We start from the raw sequence: 15474 nt of genomic DNA, 5'->3' as shown, positions 1-15474 counted from the left end.
ACTATTTGATGAATAATCGTATAAAATCGCTTATAAGATAAATTTACTTTATATACCAGTTTGTTGGAACTTTCAAATTCAATGAGATTACATCTGCGTCCAGTTCGGTTATTGTCCATTCCAGACTGGTGAATGCGTAACAAGGACGAAATTTCAGTCTCTGGATGATACAATCGGGATTGGCCAAATTGTTAGACTAAAGCGTTTTTTTTTTATTTTTTTATTTTTTTGTTTGTTTTTTGCACATTATTTGTACTAAAATACTATTTATTTTACTGTTAATGTACATACATACTGTACACTGATTATTACGTCATTTTAGCATAATTTAATGTTTGTAGGTGGCAGCACTGTATGCTTTGTTTATGTTCTTTGTTTATCTACCTACCAGGAACATAACCTCAATCAGTTTAAACAGTTCACTAGTTCTTTTTATTAGTGTGTTCTGTTATATTTAAAGTTGGTTTTAGGTAATTAGTGAGTATGTGCATGTGAATATATATAATAGTGAGTATAAACAATTTTTTACCTCCTTTTTTAAAAAGTTAAAAAATGAAGTAAACCATGTGTGAAACGTATGCCAAAAAGACTTAAAATGCTCATCACGAACAAGGGAATGCATACTAAATATTAGATAATTATTTCACTGTTCGTTAATGTGTCTATATTTATGTAATCAATAAAGAATTTGCTTTTAAAACAGTCTTAGTCTAATAATTTGGCCAGCACTGTAGGTATCTTGCAAGTACTTTAAACAATATCTCTGGCCCATTCATTCGTAATGTTTTCTTTTGTTTAAGTGTTTAAAATTTTGAAAAATGCAACATCTGTTAGTGAAAAAAGTAATTCGTTGTCTTACCAGGAGCCATCACATTCGCCAACATGGGCATCGCCACTTTGGAGCCTTCCCTGCCCCTGTGGATGATGGACACCATGAACGCCCCGAAGTGGCAGCAAGGTGCGGCTTTCCTGCCAGCCAGTATATCCTACCTGATAGGAACGAATCTTTTCGGTCCCTTGGGGCATAGGATGGGCAGGTGAGAACCTACCCATCAAATCCTTCAGTATTTCATGGAGTTCTATAACTCGTTTATTGGGGCCGTGGTAGCCCGATCGGTAGAGTCGGATTCGGGGCCGGAGGGTCCTGAGTTCGAACCTCGATGGTCGAAGACCCACCGTCTTCATTAAAAGGGACTGGGCGACGTTAAATATGCTCGTAGTCTCAATGTCTTCCAAGTGAAACGAAACTTCTGGGGGTGCTAGCACCAGGTAGCTACTTGCTCCTGGACTAGTTCTAAATTCTCATTAACTGTTCGATCCGGTGATGGTGCTGCCATCTATCGGTATATAAAATAATGGAGGCAAGGCACTTAGTATGCAGTCCTTGACATAAATACAGTTGTAGTCAGTTGTGACTCTGAATAGGAACTCGTTTATTACTATTATTTTTAATGTTATTTGGTATTTTGAGTTGTTTCATTTGTCTTAGAATGTGTTTGTTAGTACATTCCTTTTTTAAAAGCCTTACAATATTAATACTTGTTGGCTATGATGCTTATTTTTTTGTTAAAAACAAAGATTTGTTTGCAAAAGATAAATTTTTTTCCGGGGAATTTCTGGTTAATTTTTATAAAAGATCATGCCATAGCCAGAAATTACTGTCGGAGAGGTTTTCTTTATTTGTTCCTTTAACTCCAACCTTGGGATTTCCTAACGTGTAATGATTTTCTTCTTTATGAAAGAATTGATTATCCATTTCAAATTAAATGAAAATGTAACAATAACGATGCGGAAAAAGTAGAATCAAACATTATTTTTATTTCAAACATAAATAAAATCTTTACGTTGAAATTCGGAACAACAGATCGACTATAAAACTACTTATGAAATCGAATTCACAGTCACTTGGATCTGTATTGTTTCAATAGCAACTCTCTGCTAAAATGTGTATAAATAGAGCAGTTGACAGTTCTCTTTAACTCCAAAGCTCAAGCAACAAATGTTATCTGACACTTACAGTCCCAAATGAAACATGGTTTAGTTATTGCTATATAACAAAAATGGTCTAAGTCATCACTTAAAAATTTTCTCCTGAAATTCTTACAGCGTCAAACCCGTCATTTTTATGAATTTTTAGTCCCATGTGCGTGCGTACGTATGGTTAAGTTTTATTCTATAAAAACTAGTTGAAAAACTGGTATTTAAAGTAAAAATGAAAATTATACTTGCTACTTGCTGTAGAACAACAAAGGGTATCGGCAGGCTGTATTGAACTTATGTAGACTTCTAAAAACATTTCCTTAAGGTAAAATGTACTGGTTTATTCGTGGCTAATACTTTTTACCGTAAAATCTTACATCCGCAATATATCCAAAAATCACATGTACTTTTTCAGTTACTGATTTGTTCGAGTTTTATTACTAAATAAACACCTTTTAGCTGTTTCAGATGTAATTAATTTTAACTTTCAATAAATGCCCTACAGTTTTATAATACAAGGTCCGGCTATTAATTTCCAGGACTGATGTAACTGTAGGAGAACGAAAAGCCGGAGGATGGCGCTAATGAATTCATATTGAAGAGCGTTTTCTTGCTTATGGTGCAGTGCAATCAGCGTCATTCTAAAGTAAGTGTTTCTCGTGGAAAGGCTCTCATAGAACGTTGCTCTTAAGTTCCTGCTGTCGAAGTGAAAATGGAGCAAAGAATTAACATTAGATTTTGCTTCAAGTTGGGCAAGGCATTTGTAGAATCATACAAAATGTTGAAACAAGTTCACTTGAGCTTTTGAATGGTTTAAACACATTCGGGACGGGAGCAAAAGCGTCGATGATGATCCACACACAGGTCGGCCGCAAGTTCGTACGTACGATGGAAGCAATTGAAAAAGTTCGCATTTTGGTGACAGCAGGAGTTGAAGAGCTGCGTTTGATGCGCCTTTCCACGAGAACCACTAACTTCAGAATGGCGCCGATTGTACTGCACATGCGCAAGAAAGCGCTCTTCAATATGCAATCATTTGTGCCTTCTTCCGGCTTTTCGTTCCCTTACAGTTACGTCAGTACCCCTACGTCAGTAATAGCCGAACCTTGTATATTAAATTTACTTTATTTAACAACTTAAAAACTCCTGCTGAATGATATGATTTTGCTCTTTTAAAGGTGGCTATCTACTATGGTAGGATTGTTAATCATTGGAGTATGTCTTTTACTGGTAAGTGTCTTATCATTAAAATTCCTTGTAACAGATAATGAAGAAAATGTAAATTAATTCAGGGGTTTTCAATCTTTTCTATCTTGCTGCACCCTTTAAAAAATTATAATTTTTTCACGGCACCCCAGTCTATCTCTATTATATGCATATAAAAATCAAAATTCCGTCTGGCGTTTGGAAGCCTTATTGAAACAAACATTACCAATGTAGATAAAACACGCTGACTTTACTGGAGAATAAAACTGTACAAGTTTTGTTTTCGAAATGCTTTGAAATGGACTCTAAGTAATGCAGCAGATATGTAGTCTAAAGCCTAAATCTGGTTTCACTGTCTGTAACATGTCGCGATCAATCTTAGAAAGTGCGATTGTGTTCTTTTGGCGGAAATCTTGTAAAACACGTGGCCCATGGGACACAAACTCGCGATCTTTGATGTAGCACCATAAAAAAAAAAACAAATTGCATGGAATTAGGTCTGGAGAGCACGGTGGCCACGGTGACGAAGATGGGCTTTCAGGACAGCGAATTTTGAACCTTTCCAATATAATGAATATGAAGACAGCTTAAAATTACGTTGTTAAAGCCTCAATAAATGTCGCATTTTTCGGGAAGTGCAACCGAACCTTCCTATCTGTTAACGTCACCAAACAGCCTAAAAATGCAGTTTTAGGCCTTCAATCTCAATCCGTTTAAAACTTCAATATCAACAAATTCCTCAGAGCAGTCGAATTCTGATCGACCTGACCCTTCTTATAACGTTATTCAAGGTAGTGTAAAATGTGTGTTTAGGACTTTAACTTCAAACTTTAAAAACCCCATCTCATCCAATGTCTTCAAAAATCGCATAAAGATGGGTTTTTGAAACTTCAACTTCAAAAAAATTCCAAGGAAGAGGCTTCAAATGGCAGTCACCTAACAACACAATCTGGCTCAAAATTTCGTTTTTAGAAATTTCTGAAGGCTGCTAAACAACAGTTAAAATCGCGTTTAAGACGTCATTTTCGAAACGTTTCCAGGGGAGACGAAAGAGCCATCTGACTTCCCAACATTTTTAGAAACATTCAATCACTTCCTAACGCCCTCCAAAGATAGCCTACGATTGCGTTTTTTTTTTGAAACTTTTGCATCGAAAAATTTCCAGAGAGCTCCCCCGAAAGTTCCCTATTATCTTTAGCGTCATCAAAGATTGTCCAAAATTGATTTTAATATGGAAAATACTTCGGGAAGAAAATCTACTGAGAAGCCCCCACAACACTAAATACAGTATACTCGTTTGTGTTTTTGCACAGTATAGTCAAAAAACTTTCCGGACAGCGCCCCCGAACCTTCTCAAATCTGTTCACGCAACCAAAGATGTCCTAAATTGCTTTTTTAACACTTTAATTTCGGAAAATTTCCTTGAAAATACCCCTCTCCCTAACGACCCCAAATAAAGCCTAAAACTGATTTTTTTTTTTAAATTGATCTAGAGAGAGAGCTCTAAGCCTCTTTTCTATTAGCGTTACTAAAATTACGAATTTTGATTTGACTTTTGAAATTTTTCGGTGGGACCCTGAACTCTTTCTTTCTTCTGCAAGAAAAGTATGAAGAAGAAATATAAGATCATTTTCTTCTAAATTAAATTCATATTTTTACTTTAAATGCTTTCAATTTTTTCATGTACTAGCTATTTCTCATCAAAAGGGCGGCAAATTGAGGAACACCCCGGGCGGCAGAAACGCCACTGCAGCGAGGAACAGAAGAATCCCCAGTAGCACCAGAACGTTCAAATTTGGTACAGAAATCGTGTTATTGGTCAAATGACGGTGTTAAGTGTCACTTGTGCGTTATATTCGACGTACAAAAACAGTAATATTATCACGGTGCCATTCCCGTGCTAATATAACGTAATATTTCACGGCATCAAACCGGTGTTAATTTTACCGTTCAATTTTAGTGCTAATGCCACCTAATTCGAGCGCCCTCTATCTGTGTTTACCTCGAAATAGTATAATGAGCTAGAAGTTTCCTTGGGATTTTCTCTTTGTTCGAATACATAAAATTCTGTAAAATTGGATGTTTCTTTGAAGATTAAAGAACACAGTAATGGATTAACTTTTGTCAAAAGTAAGTAATCGAGTTAAATTAAGTTGGGGTAAAAAGCCTAGCTACTTTGTAATTATTGTCATAGGTTAGGCCTATGGCGAAAAAAACTAGCGATCTACTCAGTTCCATTTATCAAATTCCGTGGCAATTATTATAACTTTTTTAAAGATCTTCAACATGTAAATTTTATACACAAGTCTAACTTTATTTTATAAATTTGTTAAAATTTGGAGATGAGTGGTGTCTTTTATATGTTCTGAATTTTATCCGTTTTTCTGACCTTCGAACATTCTAAAAAAAAAAAATGTTTATTCTGTTTAAAAAAATATTCATTACAAATAACTTACTTGATTAACAGAAAAAGTTCCTCGTTCAAATAGTATTTAAAAAAAATAGATTTATCTCAAAAGAGTCAGGGTTACAAAAATAAGATTCATTGAATAAAATTTAATTCATTCTATTCTAAAGCAAAACAAAATGGCGAGCAGCCATATGTTGCAGATTTGTCTGATGTTAAAGCTATCACCTGCCGCTTGGAATTTCCTCCTGCTCATGCTTCAACGGACAGTAAAAATCAACAAATTATGACATTTTAAAGGGATAGGTAGGAAATTAAAATTATTACTTTGAAAAATAGAAAAATTTCTGCCTATAATACTACCATTTTGGTTGTCGAATCGAAGAAATGTTTTGAAGTAAAAAATAACCATTCATTGAATAATTTACGGATATATTACTGCATTAATTGTTATTTTTAATGAGTTAAGTTTTTGTGATTTATAATCTATCGTATTTCTCTGATCAGAACTAAAAAACTCGAATCCTCTTTCAGGTTTTTTTTTCTTTCCTTCATACTTGATCAATATTTAGCAATTTATGATTATTTAAAAAAAAATCTTAAAAGAGCATTACATCATTTTTCGTGGCGTGAGTTTCATTGTTGATGATATCGGGAGCGTTACTCGATCATTGGCTATTATATATATATATATATATATATATATATATATATATATATATATATATATATATATATATATATATATATATATATATATATATATATATATATATATATATACGGATTAATTGGGAATTTTGCTTATTTTCATTTTAATTTTAGGCAATAAAAGCCATAAACGGGATAGATATTATTTTTAAAATTAATTTTTGGTTGTTCCTAAAATATGTGTAAAAATGCATCATGTAAAATAAAGGATATTTAATAATTAAATTTTGCATTGACTTTTATGAGTTTCTTAATTCATTTTTGTGTGAATATGTTATTCTGATTTTATTTCGTAACGAGTATAAGAATATAATTCATATGAGTTATTTTTGAGGTCTAAGAAACTCCCCTAAGTTAGGGGAATGTGGGGTAAAGTGAAATAGGAGGGCAAAGTGAAATGGTGAAATATTTTACTCTGACTTTTACCGCCACCTATCTGGTTGGTATTATTTTAATTATATAGTAGCACATGTTGTCTATTACAGTCAGAAAAAAAAAAAACAGAAGGAGATAAAAACAGTAAGGTAATACATTCAATTTTTAAACATTGATACTCGTATTGTAACACTTTGTAGCAAGTAACAAATTATTTTTGTTGTTCTAAAATGATAAAGTAGTTCTTATTAACATTTAGCATATTAATTGAGACCTTCTAATATTCAGTGCAGTATTTATTAGTTAATATTTAGCTTATTTGTATTTTGAATATTTTTTTTACAACCAGGCAAGTTCATGCTGGGCAAAGGGAAATAGTTTATTTCTATTAGTCGCTCTATCCTTTACTGAATCACTACGTATTCATTTGTTAATAAATTCATTTGCATTACTTCATTTAGTAATTCGATTATTTATTCATTCATTCACTTATTTTCTTATTAATTCACACTTTTATTTAGTTATTTTTCTTCATACATTAATTAATCTACTTAATTATTCGCTTTAGCAATCCTGATTTTTTTAACGAAGTTATTTAATCAAAAATATTTTTTTATAATCAAATAGAAAATAATTCATTAGGAAAATATTTTATTTTTCACTTTGCTCTATGAAAAAAAAAGTGAAAATTTTCCATTTTTCTTTTAAAATCACAAGTTTACTGACAAAAGTAACAAATACTGTTTTAATGACAGTTTTATTATAAAATACAACGTTCTTTCTTTATGTACTATAATTTTCAAAACAAATCACCAATTTGTTCATTTTGTAAAAGCTCAGTCATCTTAATTGTATTTCTGTACCCCCATATTTCCCCACTTGCAGTTTACAGATAAAAAAAAGAAGAGGGAGCAGGAAACTAAGGGTTTCAACAAAAAATTCTCTAAGGGCTATTTCGAAGTATTTTGTCCAATTGTAGAGTTCGGAATATGATTTTTTTGCCATAACTATTTAATTTGCTGTTTCATTGCACAAAATTTTATTCTGAGTTAATCCTAACAAACATATAAACTCAAAATAAAACAATGTGCTAATCAAACAGCAAATTGAATAGTAATGGCAAAAAAAAGTATCATATTGCGGATTCTACACTTGGACAAAATACTGTGAAATGGCCAGTAAAATCAATCTGAAAATTTAGTACCGCAAACTGATTTAAAGGGTGAAAGTCATGGAAAATTTGAGATGTTTTTCAAGTACTTAAAAAAAGATTTTATTAAAGTAAACTTTTCAAAATTCTAAAAATTAGTTATCAGACCAACTGGAAAAAGAGAAGCAAGCACTTCAAAAAATTTCCTCCTAGCAATTTTTAGACCCATGATATTTTTAATAAAGTTGCTAACGTGTTGTTTTATTTTCTTTTGAAAATATCTCTCTCCATATACTCGCATGTAGAATACATATCAAAGCCGTACATTATTTGAAAGTTGTAAGTAGTTTAAAATACCTATTTTATTCATTGAATGTATTTTAATTCATTCATGAACAGGGTTCACCAAACTTTGCTCAGCTCGAAATAACCCACCCGGGTTTTTTCACCTGAGCCCAGTTGAAAAAACCCTACTATCTCGGTAGCGTGGGGTTTTTCAAAATTTACAGCATATTGAAACATTTACTTCAACAATAAACTGAAGATTATAACTATATTAATCGTATAGTTATAATCTTCATCCAAATTTCTAAAGTATTAAAAATTAAAACTGCTTATGGATGTTGCAATTAATTAACATACATTTTTTTTAAGGTAATCAAAATAAGCAAAACGTATCTATTTCAATCACTTTCAAACATTTTGTTCTTTCATTGTTGAAAAAAAATGTTTTAATAAACTTACAGGGAATCTTTTTTAACAGCAGATCAAATCAAGGTTGCAAATTGAAAAAGTTAAATCTAGTAATGAAGCTGAAAGTCTATATGTCTCTCTATCTGGATGTCTGGATCTCTGTGACGCGCATAGCGACTAAACCGTTCGGCCAATTTTCATGAAATTTGACACAAAATTAGTTTGTAGCATGGGGGTGTGCCCCTCGAAGCGATTTTTCAAAAATTGGATTTCCTGCTTTTTCTATTCCAATTTTAAGAACATTTTAATGATCAAAATATCATAACGTGGACGCAAATTATCATAACGTGGTACCTTAATATGGGCGAGCCATTTAACATAGCAAATTGGCGAGAAATTCATCATCCATCATTGATAAATATACAGGCGAACCAAATGATATTAATTTTCTACATGGGTAAAGCCGTGCGGGTACCGCTATTAATGACATAAAATTGGCCAACCTGTGTGATGACTACACCAGATTCTTTAATTTATAACCATACCTGAATATTTATGTCATATTCTGTATTATTATGTGTAAGATGATTTTGTGACTTTATGATTATTAATTTTAATATAGTTGAAATTTTTATTTCCAACTTCTCATTTCGAAGGATTTAAAATACATGGCATAATTCATGTTTATGGTTTATGCTGTTTCCTTTACCTTGAAACGTTGTCATGAGTTTAAAAAAAACAAACTGTTAAGTCTTGAGCATTCAATGTCTTCTTTGCCAAATTTGGCAAACATACAACATAAACTGGGATTTTGTATAAGGGAAATTTCTTTTTGGAGTTTCCGCCCCCATAGGAAAGTGAAAACTATCCATATGAATCCTGGAGCATCAAAGGTCCTCTGTGCGAAATTTGCAGAAATCTGATGTCAACTGAATTTTTGTGAAAAAAGCCCGCTCGGAGTGTTACAAACATAATTATTGCGAAGATTTTACCCGTGAAAACAGAATATTCAATTACGTGTTGTGAACACCAAAATGAAACGTCTTCCTCGCACTTTAACATAACGTAATATTCCACGTTCAAAGTTGGTGCAAAAGGGGTAGTACAACACCAGATTTCGACGTGTTATACGACATCGATCGATGAGACACATAGACGCTTTTTAGACCGTTCTGAGCGAACGTAATTTGAACGTGTCGGATGGTGTGCTGAGAACGTGTTATAGAACGAGCTTTGAACGCCTCTGTGCTGCTTGGGATTAGTCTTTGAACTTGACCCAAGCAGCACAAAGGAGTTCAAAGCTCGTTCTATAACACGTTCAGAGCACACCAGCCGACACGTTCAAATTACGTTCTCTCAGAACGGTCTAAAAAGCGTCTATGTGTCTCGTCGATCGATGTCGTATAGCACGTCGAAATATGGTGTTGTATCATCACTTTTGCAACAATTTTGAACGTGGAATATTACGTTATGTTAAAGTGGTAGGATGACGTTTCATTTTGGTGTTAGTAAAACAATACTGAATATTCTGCTTTCACAGGTAAAAAAAAAATTCGAAAAAAATAATTGTGTACCTCATAAGGGGGTTTTCCATTGACAAATTCAGTTTTCGTCAGATCTCTGCCGAATTTCGTGCTGAAGTCTTTTGATGATCGAAAATTCCTCATAGAAAGACCCTCTCCCCCCCCTTCAAAGAACACCACAATGAGGATTTTTCTTTACAAAAAAAAAAAAAAAAAAAAAAAAATCCAGTTTATGTGGGATGTTTGACAAACTTGGCATAGTCAATTTTGTTAAATCATTTGAAGGTCGAGAAGTGTCATATGGGAGTCTTCGCCCCCTATCTATGGTGTGCAGATGCTCACATTCAGGGCTTTTCCTTTTACAAATTGAGTTTACCAAATCTGACCGTAGATACTTTGATGTTCAAGAATTCCCTTGGGGTTTTCGCCCCCTGCCGATGGGAAACTATGTATAGAGGGTTTTTCCTTGTAGACATTCAGTTTACGTCGGATCTTTGCCAAATTTGGCTCATAGGTCTTTTGATGCTCAATAATTTACATAGAGGCTTTCGCCCCTCTTTATAGGGGCAAAACTCTCCATAGAGGGTTTTCCTTCTTACAAAAATCTAGTTTACCCTGGGCCTTTGATAGAATTTGCACATAGCTTTCTTTGATGCTGAAAAATCCACATAGGGGAGTTTTCGCCTCCCTATGGGGGTGGAAATCCCCCCAAAGAAGATTTGCCCTTATGCAAAATTCAGTTTATGTTGGATCGTTTAAGAGATCCTTTGATGTTCAGGAATTCACATAGGGGAGTTTTCTCCCCACCCTGAGGGAAGAAAAACCCCATAGAGTGTTTTTCTTTTAACAAATCGAGTTTATGATCTTTGCCAAATTTGGCACACAGTTCCTTTGATGCGTAAAAATTTACAAAGGCGGGGGGGGGGGGAGAAGGAGTTTGGCCTCCCTTCATAAAGGGTTTTTCCTCTGACAATTTCAGTTTACGACGGATCTTTTCCAAATTTAGTACAGAAGTGTTTTGATGCTCGAAAACTCAAGTAGAGGAGTTTTCGCTTCTCTAGTAAAATGCAAAAATATCTTATACAAAATCCAAGTAATATCAAAGCTTAGCCAAATTTATCACACATAAATTTAACGTTTTGCAAAATTTTGGCACATTGAGAGGAGACAAGGTCCTTGGATTCCTCCCGTAAATACTACCTTGAATTATAATACTCAGATTTTGTGCACTTTTTCCTAAAAGTAGTTTTTTTTTAACCTTTTGTTTGCAATATCTGCTAAATGTGTACAGTTTTTGTAATTTAGGCTTTTATATTTTCTGTTCTGCAGACTAAATAATAACACAAAATTTACAAAAATACCGATTAATTTACAGATTTTGATGAAATGAACATTTGTAGAGGCTTTACTGTCCTGAAATGCAACTCCCTAGAGCAGTTTATAGCAGTGCGTCTTGCAGCCACACCACAATTTTGAGGTTCGACTCTTGGGCTTATTCAAGGTGTATTACAACATAACTTCAAAAGTAATTTCCCATGAATACATGAACTGGGTTTGAAGAAAAACCGGGGTAATTTAAAAAACCTTAGTTACCCTGGATTTTTTTTTCATCAAGTACCCTGGTCATTGTTGAAAATTGCGGACTTTTTTTACAAGAAAAAAAAATAATCTTGATCACTATTTTAACATTGTTTAAAATGTACTACTTTGTTACTTTTTTTTTCATAGAGATATGAATAATTTTAAATCCTGAATTTATTTCTACTCAAATTTATTACAAAAATTGTCAAAATTGAAGAAAAAAAAAAGAATTTGAAAAGTATGTAGCATTTACATAAAATACACCGCTAGCTAACTTCTGAAAAACTTACTGAAAATATTTAGCATTTAGGTGAAATATTATCAAATTAATTTTTCTGAAACATGATCACATCATAAATAGAAAACAGATTCATCCATACAGAAGCAAGTATGTCACATTTTGAGAAAAGCTTTCCTTTTAGTCCCAAAAGGCATTTAGTAGTATTTTATTTCTTCAGTTTGTTTAAAAAAAACCATCTGACTAAATTTTGCCTTAAAAAGAGCTGCATGAACCATAACCATGAATCATATCAAGTATCTTATATATCCTTCCAGACGAGAAGTTGGAAATAAAAATTTGAACTGTATTAAAAAATATTAAAATTAGTAACTATAAAGTCACAAAATAATTTTGCACACAATAATTCAGAATATGTGAGAAAATTTTCAGGTATGATTACAGTTTATGGAATCTGGAATAGTCATCACACAGGTTGGTTAATTTTATGTGATTATTGTAATCTACCTTTACACTTTGCAATCTTGCATTAAACATCTATTAAAAAAAGAGATTTCCTGATATAGTTGATGAAATCATTTTTTTTTCAACAATACAAAAAGAAAAAAAGAAAAACAAAGAAAGAAAGGAAATAAAATTAAATCTTCAAAAGTGATTGAAATAAATTAAGTAAATTGCTTAGTTTGGCTTCCCAGCAAAAAAAATACTTTTTTAATTAATCGTGAAATCCATATGCAGTTTTAATTCCTAAAACTTAAGAAGTTGTTCGGAAAGGCAGATGCCAATTTTCATACTTGGTATTATTTATTTTAGATCTAATATGTAGTTTGTTTCTGAAGTAAATTTTTCAATATGCAGTAAATTAAAAAAAAAAAATCCACTTTATCGAGATAGTTTATTTTTTTCAAGTGGCCCGTGTTAACAAACCCACGAGTTTTTTTTTTTCTTTTTTTTTCTCGTGCTGTGCCCGGTTTGACGAATCCTGTACGTTAATAAATTAAAATAATTCAATAAATAAAATACATATTTTAAGGTGAGTTAGCACCCCCTATACCGTCAAAATTAATTTCCACATGTTCATGTACCTTTTTCTGAAAATCTATTAAAGATACAATTATGAATTTTTTCTTTTAATTATGTAGACTTTTTTCTCTTTACTGAAGTAAAATTTTACATAAAGAAAGCTTTTTAAAAATATTCTAATTAAATGTATGGAATTGGTGGCAAAAATTTCAAAGCCTAACACAATCTAGGTTCTGAGAAAAGGAACATTTAGTTTCAAAAATACCATTTCTTGATATAGCAATTTAAAGAAGAAAATCATACCTTATCAAAATATATTTACATTTTTCTAAAGCTTATTTTAACTTACTTCTCATATGAGCACAATCAAAAAGATTGTATCATTAAAAATGTATTTAAACGGAGTATCAAAATATGTAGAAATCAAAAAACCGAATTTTTGAAAGTATTTAGGGTATTGACTCCCCTAAAAGTTCTTACAATTTTCAAATAATGCACTATAATGGCTAAGATGTATCTACTACATATATGGAGATATAAATTTTAAAAATAAAATACAGCGATATTAGTAAAACTATCACAAATGTAAAAATTTGCTAGGGATTTTTTTTTTTTTTTTTTTTTGAAGTGCTTGCTTTTTTTTAGTTGGTCTGTGATGAATAATATTTGGATGATAAAAAAAATTACTTTAGTTGAATCATTTTATGATTCTACTTGAAAAGGGTCTCAAATTTTCAATGGACTTCCCTATTAAATCTATTTTACGGCATTAACTTTTTGATTGGATTAAAGAATTTCATGGTTAAAACCCTGAATTTCCTCTACTCCCCATTTTCTCTCTCACTAAAATGCAAGATGTTCCTTAGACCTCAGAAAAACTCATGTGAATTATATTCTTCTATTCCTTAGTTAATTGCAAAAGAATCACGTAAGTCACACAGAAAATCAATGAAGTAATACATACAAGTTAAAAAAAAAAAAATTAATCACAAAATTCCCTTCATTTTACATGATAAACTCTTACACATATTTTGATTTTAGGAACAACCAAAAAGGAATTAAAAAGAAAGACGTTGATCGTTTTGTCCCATTAATGACCTTGGCTGCCTGAAATTAAAATACAAATAAAAAGACAAATTGCAGCTTATAATAAGATTAAGTGCGTAAGAAATTTGAAGTACAGTTAGAAATCACCTGACGTAAACATTCTTATTTTTTAAATAATACAAATTAAACTAAATAAGTTGGAAAAAAATGTAACCCGAAGTGTTCAAATCCAATAGTACAATACAACCGTTGATCATACCTTGGGAGCCCAGTGTGTTCATCATTTTTTAGAAATAGTCATAGAGAGGCAATACATTCTTTTAACATAAGAGACAATTTGACTTTGATTTTCTTTAATGAAAAAAATTACATAATAATGTATGTGAAAAAAAACATAAAGGATGATTCTAATTTTAATCACGGAAAAACCATGCTGCTTTTAAAGGAATTTCAAAATCCAACTCGAGTATCCATACTGTTTAAGGCTTTCACGGCCGGCGTCAATACGAAAAGATAACATTTAACAGTCTCACCAAACTCAAACCACTGATGATGGCTGCAGCAAAGCAAACCGAAACGTCTGGAATTTCTACTCCAAATGTTATCTCCTCATATCGAGTATCCATGTTTGTGACTTGTGTGCTATATATCGGTGGGAAGACCCTTAATTTGTCTAAATGGGGAAAAAAATCACTAAGAAAGTTCTATGCGTTTTCTATGATAGTACTTTTTTTCCCACCATTTCATACTGCAAAAAACATATTTTCATTATTTTAAAAATAGATACTCTTTATTTCTGCATTTATGCATCATTTTCACATGTTTATTTTTTGTTTGATTTGGAACCTAAGTTGGTTAGTATTTTTAGTCTAATTGGGTAATAATTTTAGGTGTCATAACTTGATTCTACTTCTACACAGTAAAACTAGTTTGCACACATATAAAACATGGCCTGCTGCTTTTAGGAGAAGATGCTAGTTGCATTACTTAAATTATCTATTTTGTGCACATCTCAGAGTAAATAATGAAGAAAGGTAAGAATCAATGTACCACACATATATTCAGAGATATTACTAGAATTATTTTCAAGATATGAAAATATTCATTGATATTTTTCCAAAATCGCGTTTATTAAGACTTATAACAAAGGATGAAATGGAAGTTGTCGGACAAAGAAAAGATGTGCACTAATTTGTTTTTTTCATTGTAAAAAAAACCTCGAAATGTTCCTAGAAAATAAGGGACAGCTAAAGTATCTTGTTCCTGCCGGTAACATATCCTGCGAAAAACAGAAAAGCTTTTGTCCCTATCAGAATCTTCCCAAAATTAACCTGGTATATTTCGGAAGAATTAAAAACCTTTCCACCTTTCCAATACAAACAAACAAAGCCTCTTCACTAAAAATGTTCATGATTGGATGGAGTAATTTTCTCTTTCTGATACTATTCACTATTTTGAGGTTGTAGAAGACCCATTATGTATAGAAAAGCACAGCTGTATCTTTTATATTGAGAATACGTGGGGTTTAATGGGAAATGTC

General features: G+C 32.2%; 1 protein-coding gene across 1 annotated transcript in view; it reads left to right on the top strand.

The window, feature by feature from the left end:
- Positions 1-15474, top strand: part of LOC129226144 (synaptic vesicular amine transporter-like) — a 78553-nt gene that overhangs the window by 41280 nt on the left and 21799 nt on the right. The window contains exons 8-9 of the mRNA XM_054860744.1: positions 863-1037; positions 3159-3210. Coding sequence (XP_054716719.1) covers positions 863-1037; positions 3159-3210 — 227 coding nt within the window. The remainder of the gene's footprint in view (positions 1-862; positions 1038-3158; positions 3211-15474) is intronic.

Source organism: Uloborus diversus, chromosome 7, assembly GCF_026930045.1.
Source record: "Uloborus diversus isolate 005 chromosome 7, Udiv.v.3.1, whole genome shotgun sequence".
NCBI classification, from domain to species: Eukaryota; Metazoa; Arthropoda; class Arachnida; order Araneae; family Uloboridae; genus Uloborus; species Uloborus diversus.
Note: the sequence above shows the minus strand (reverse complement) of the source record. Positions and strands in the feature narration are given on the sequence as shown.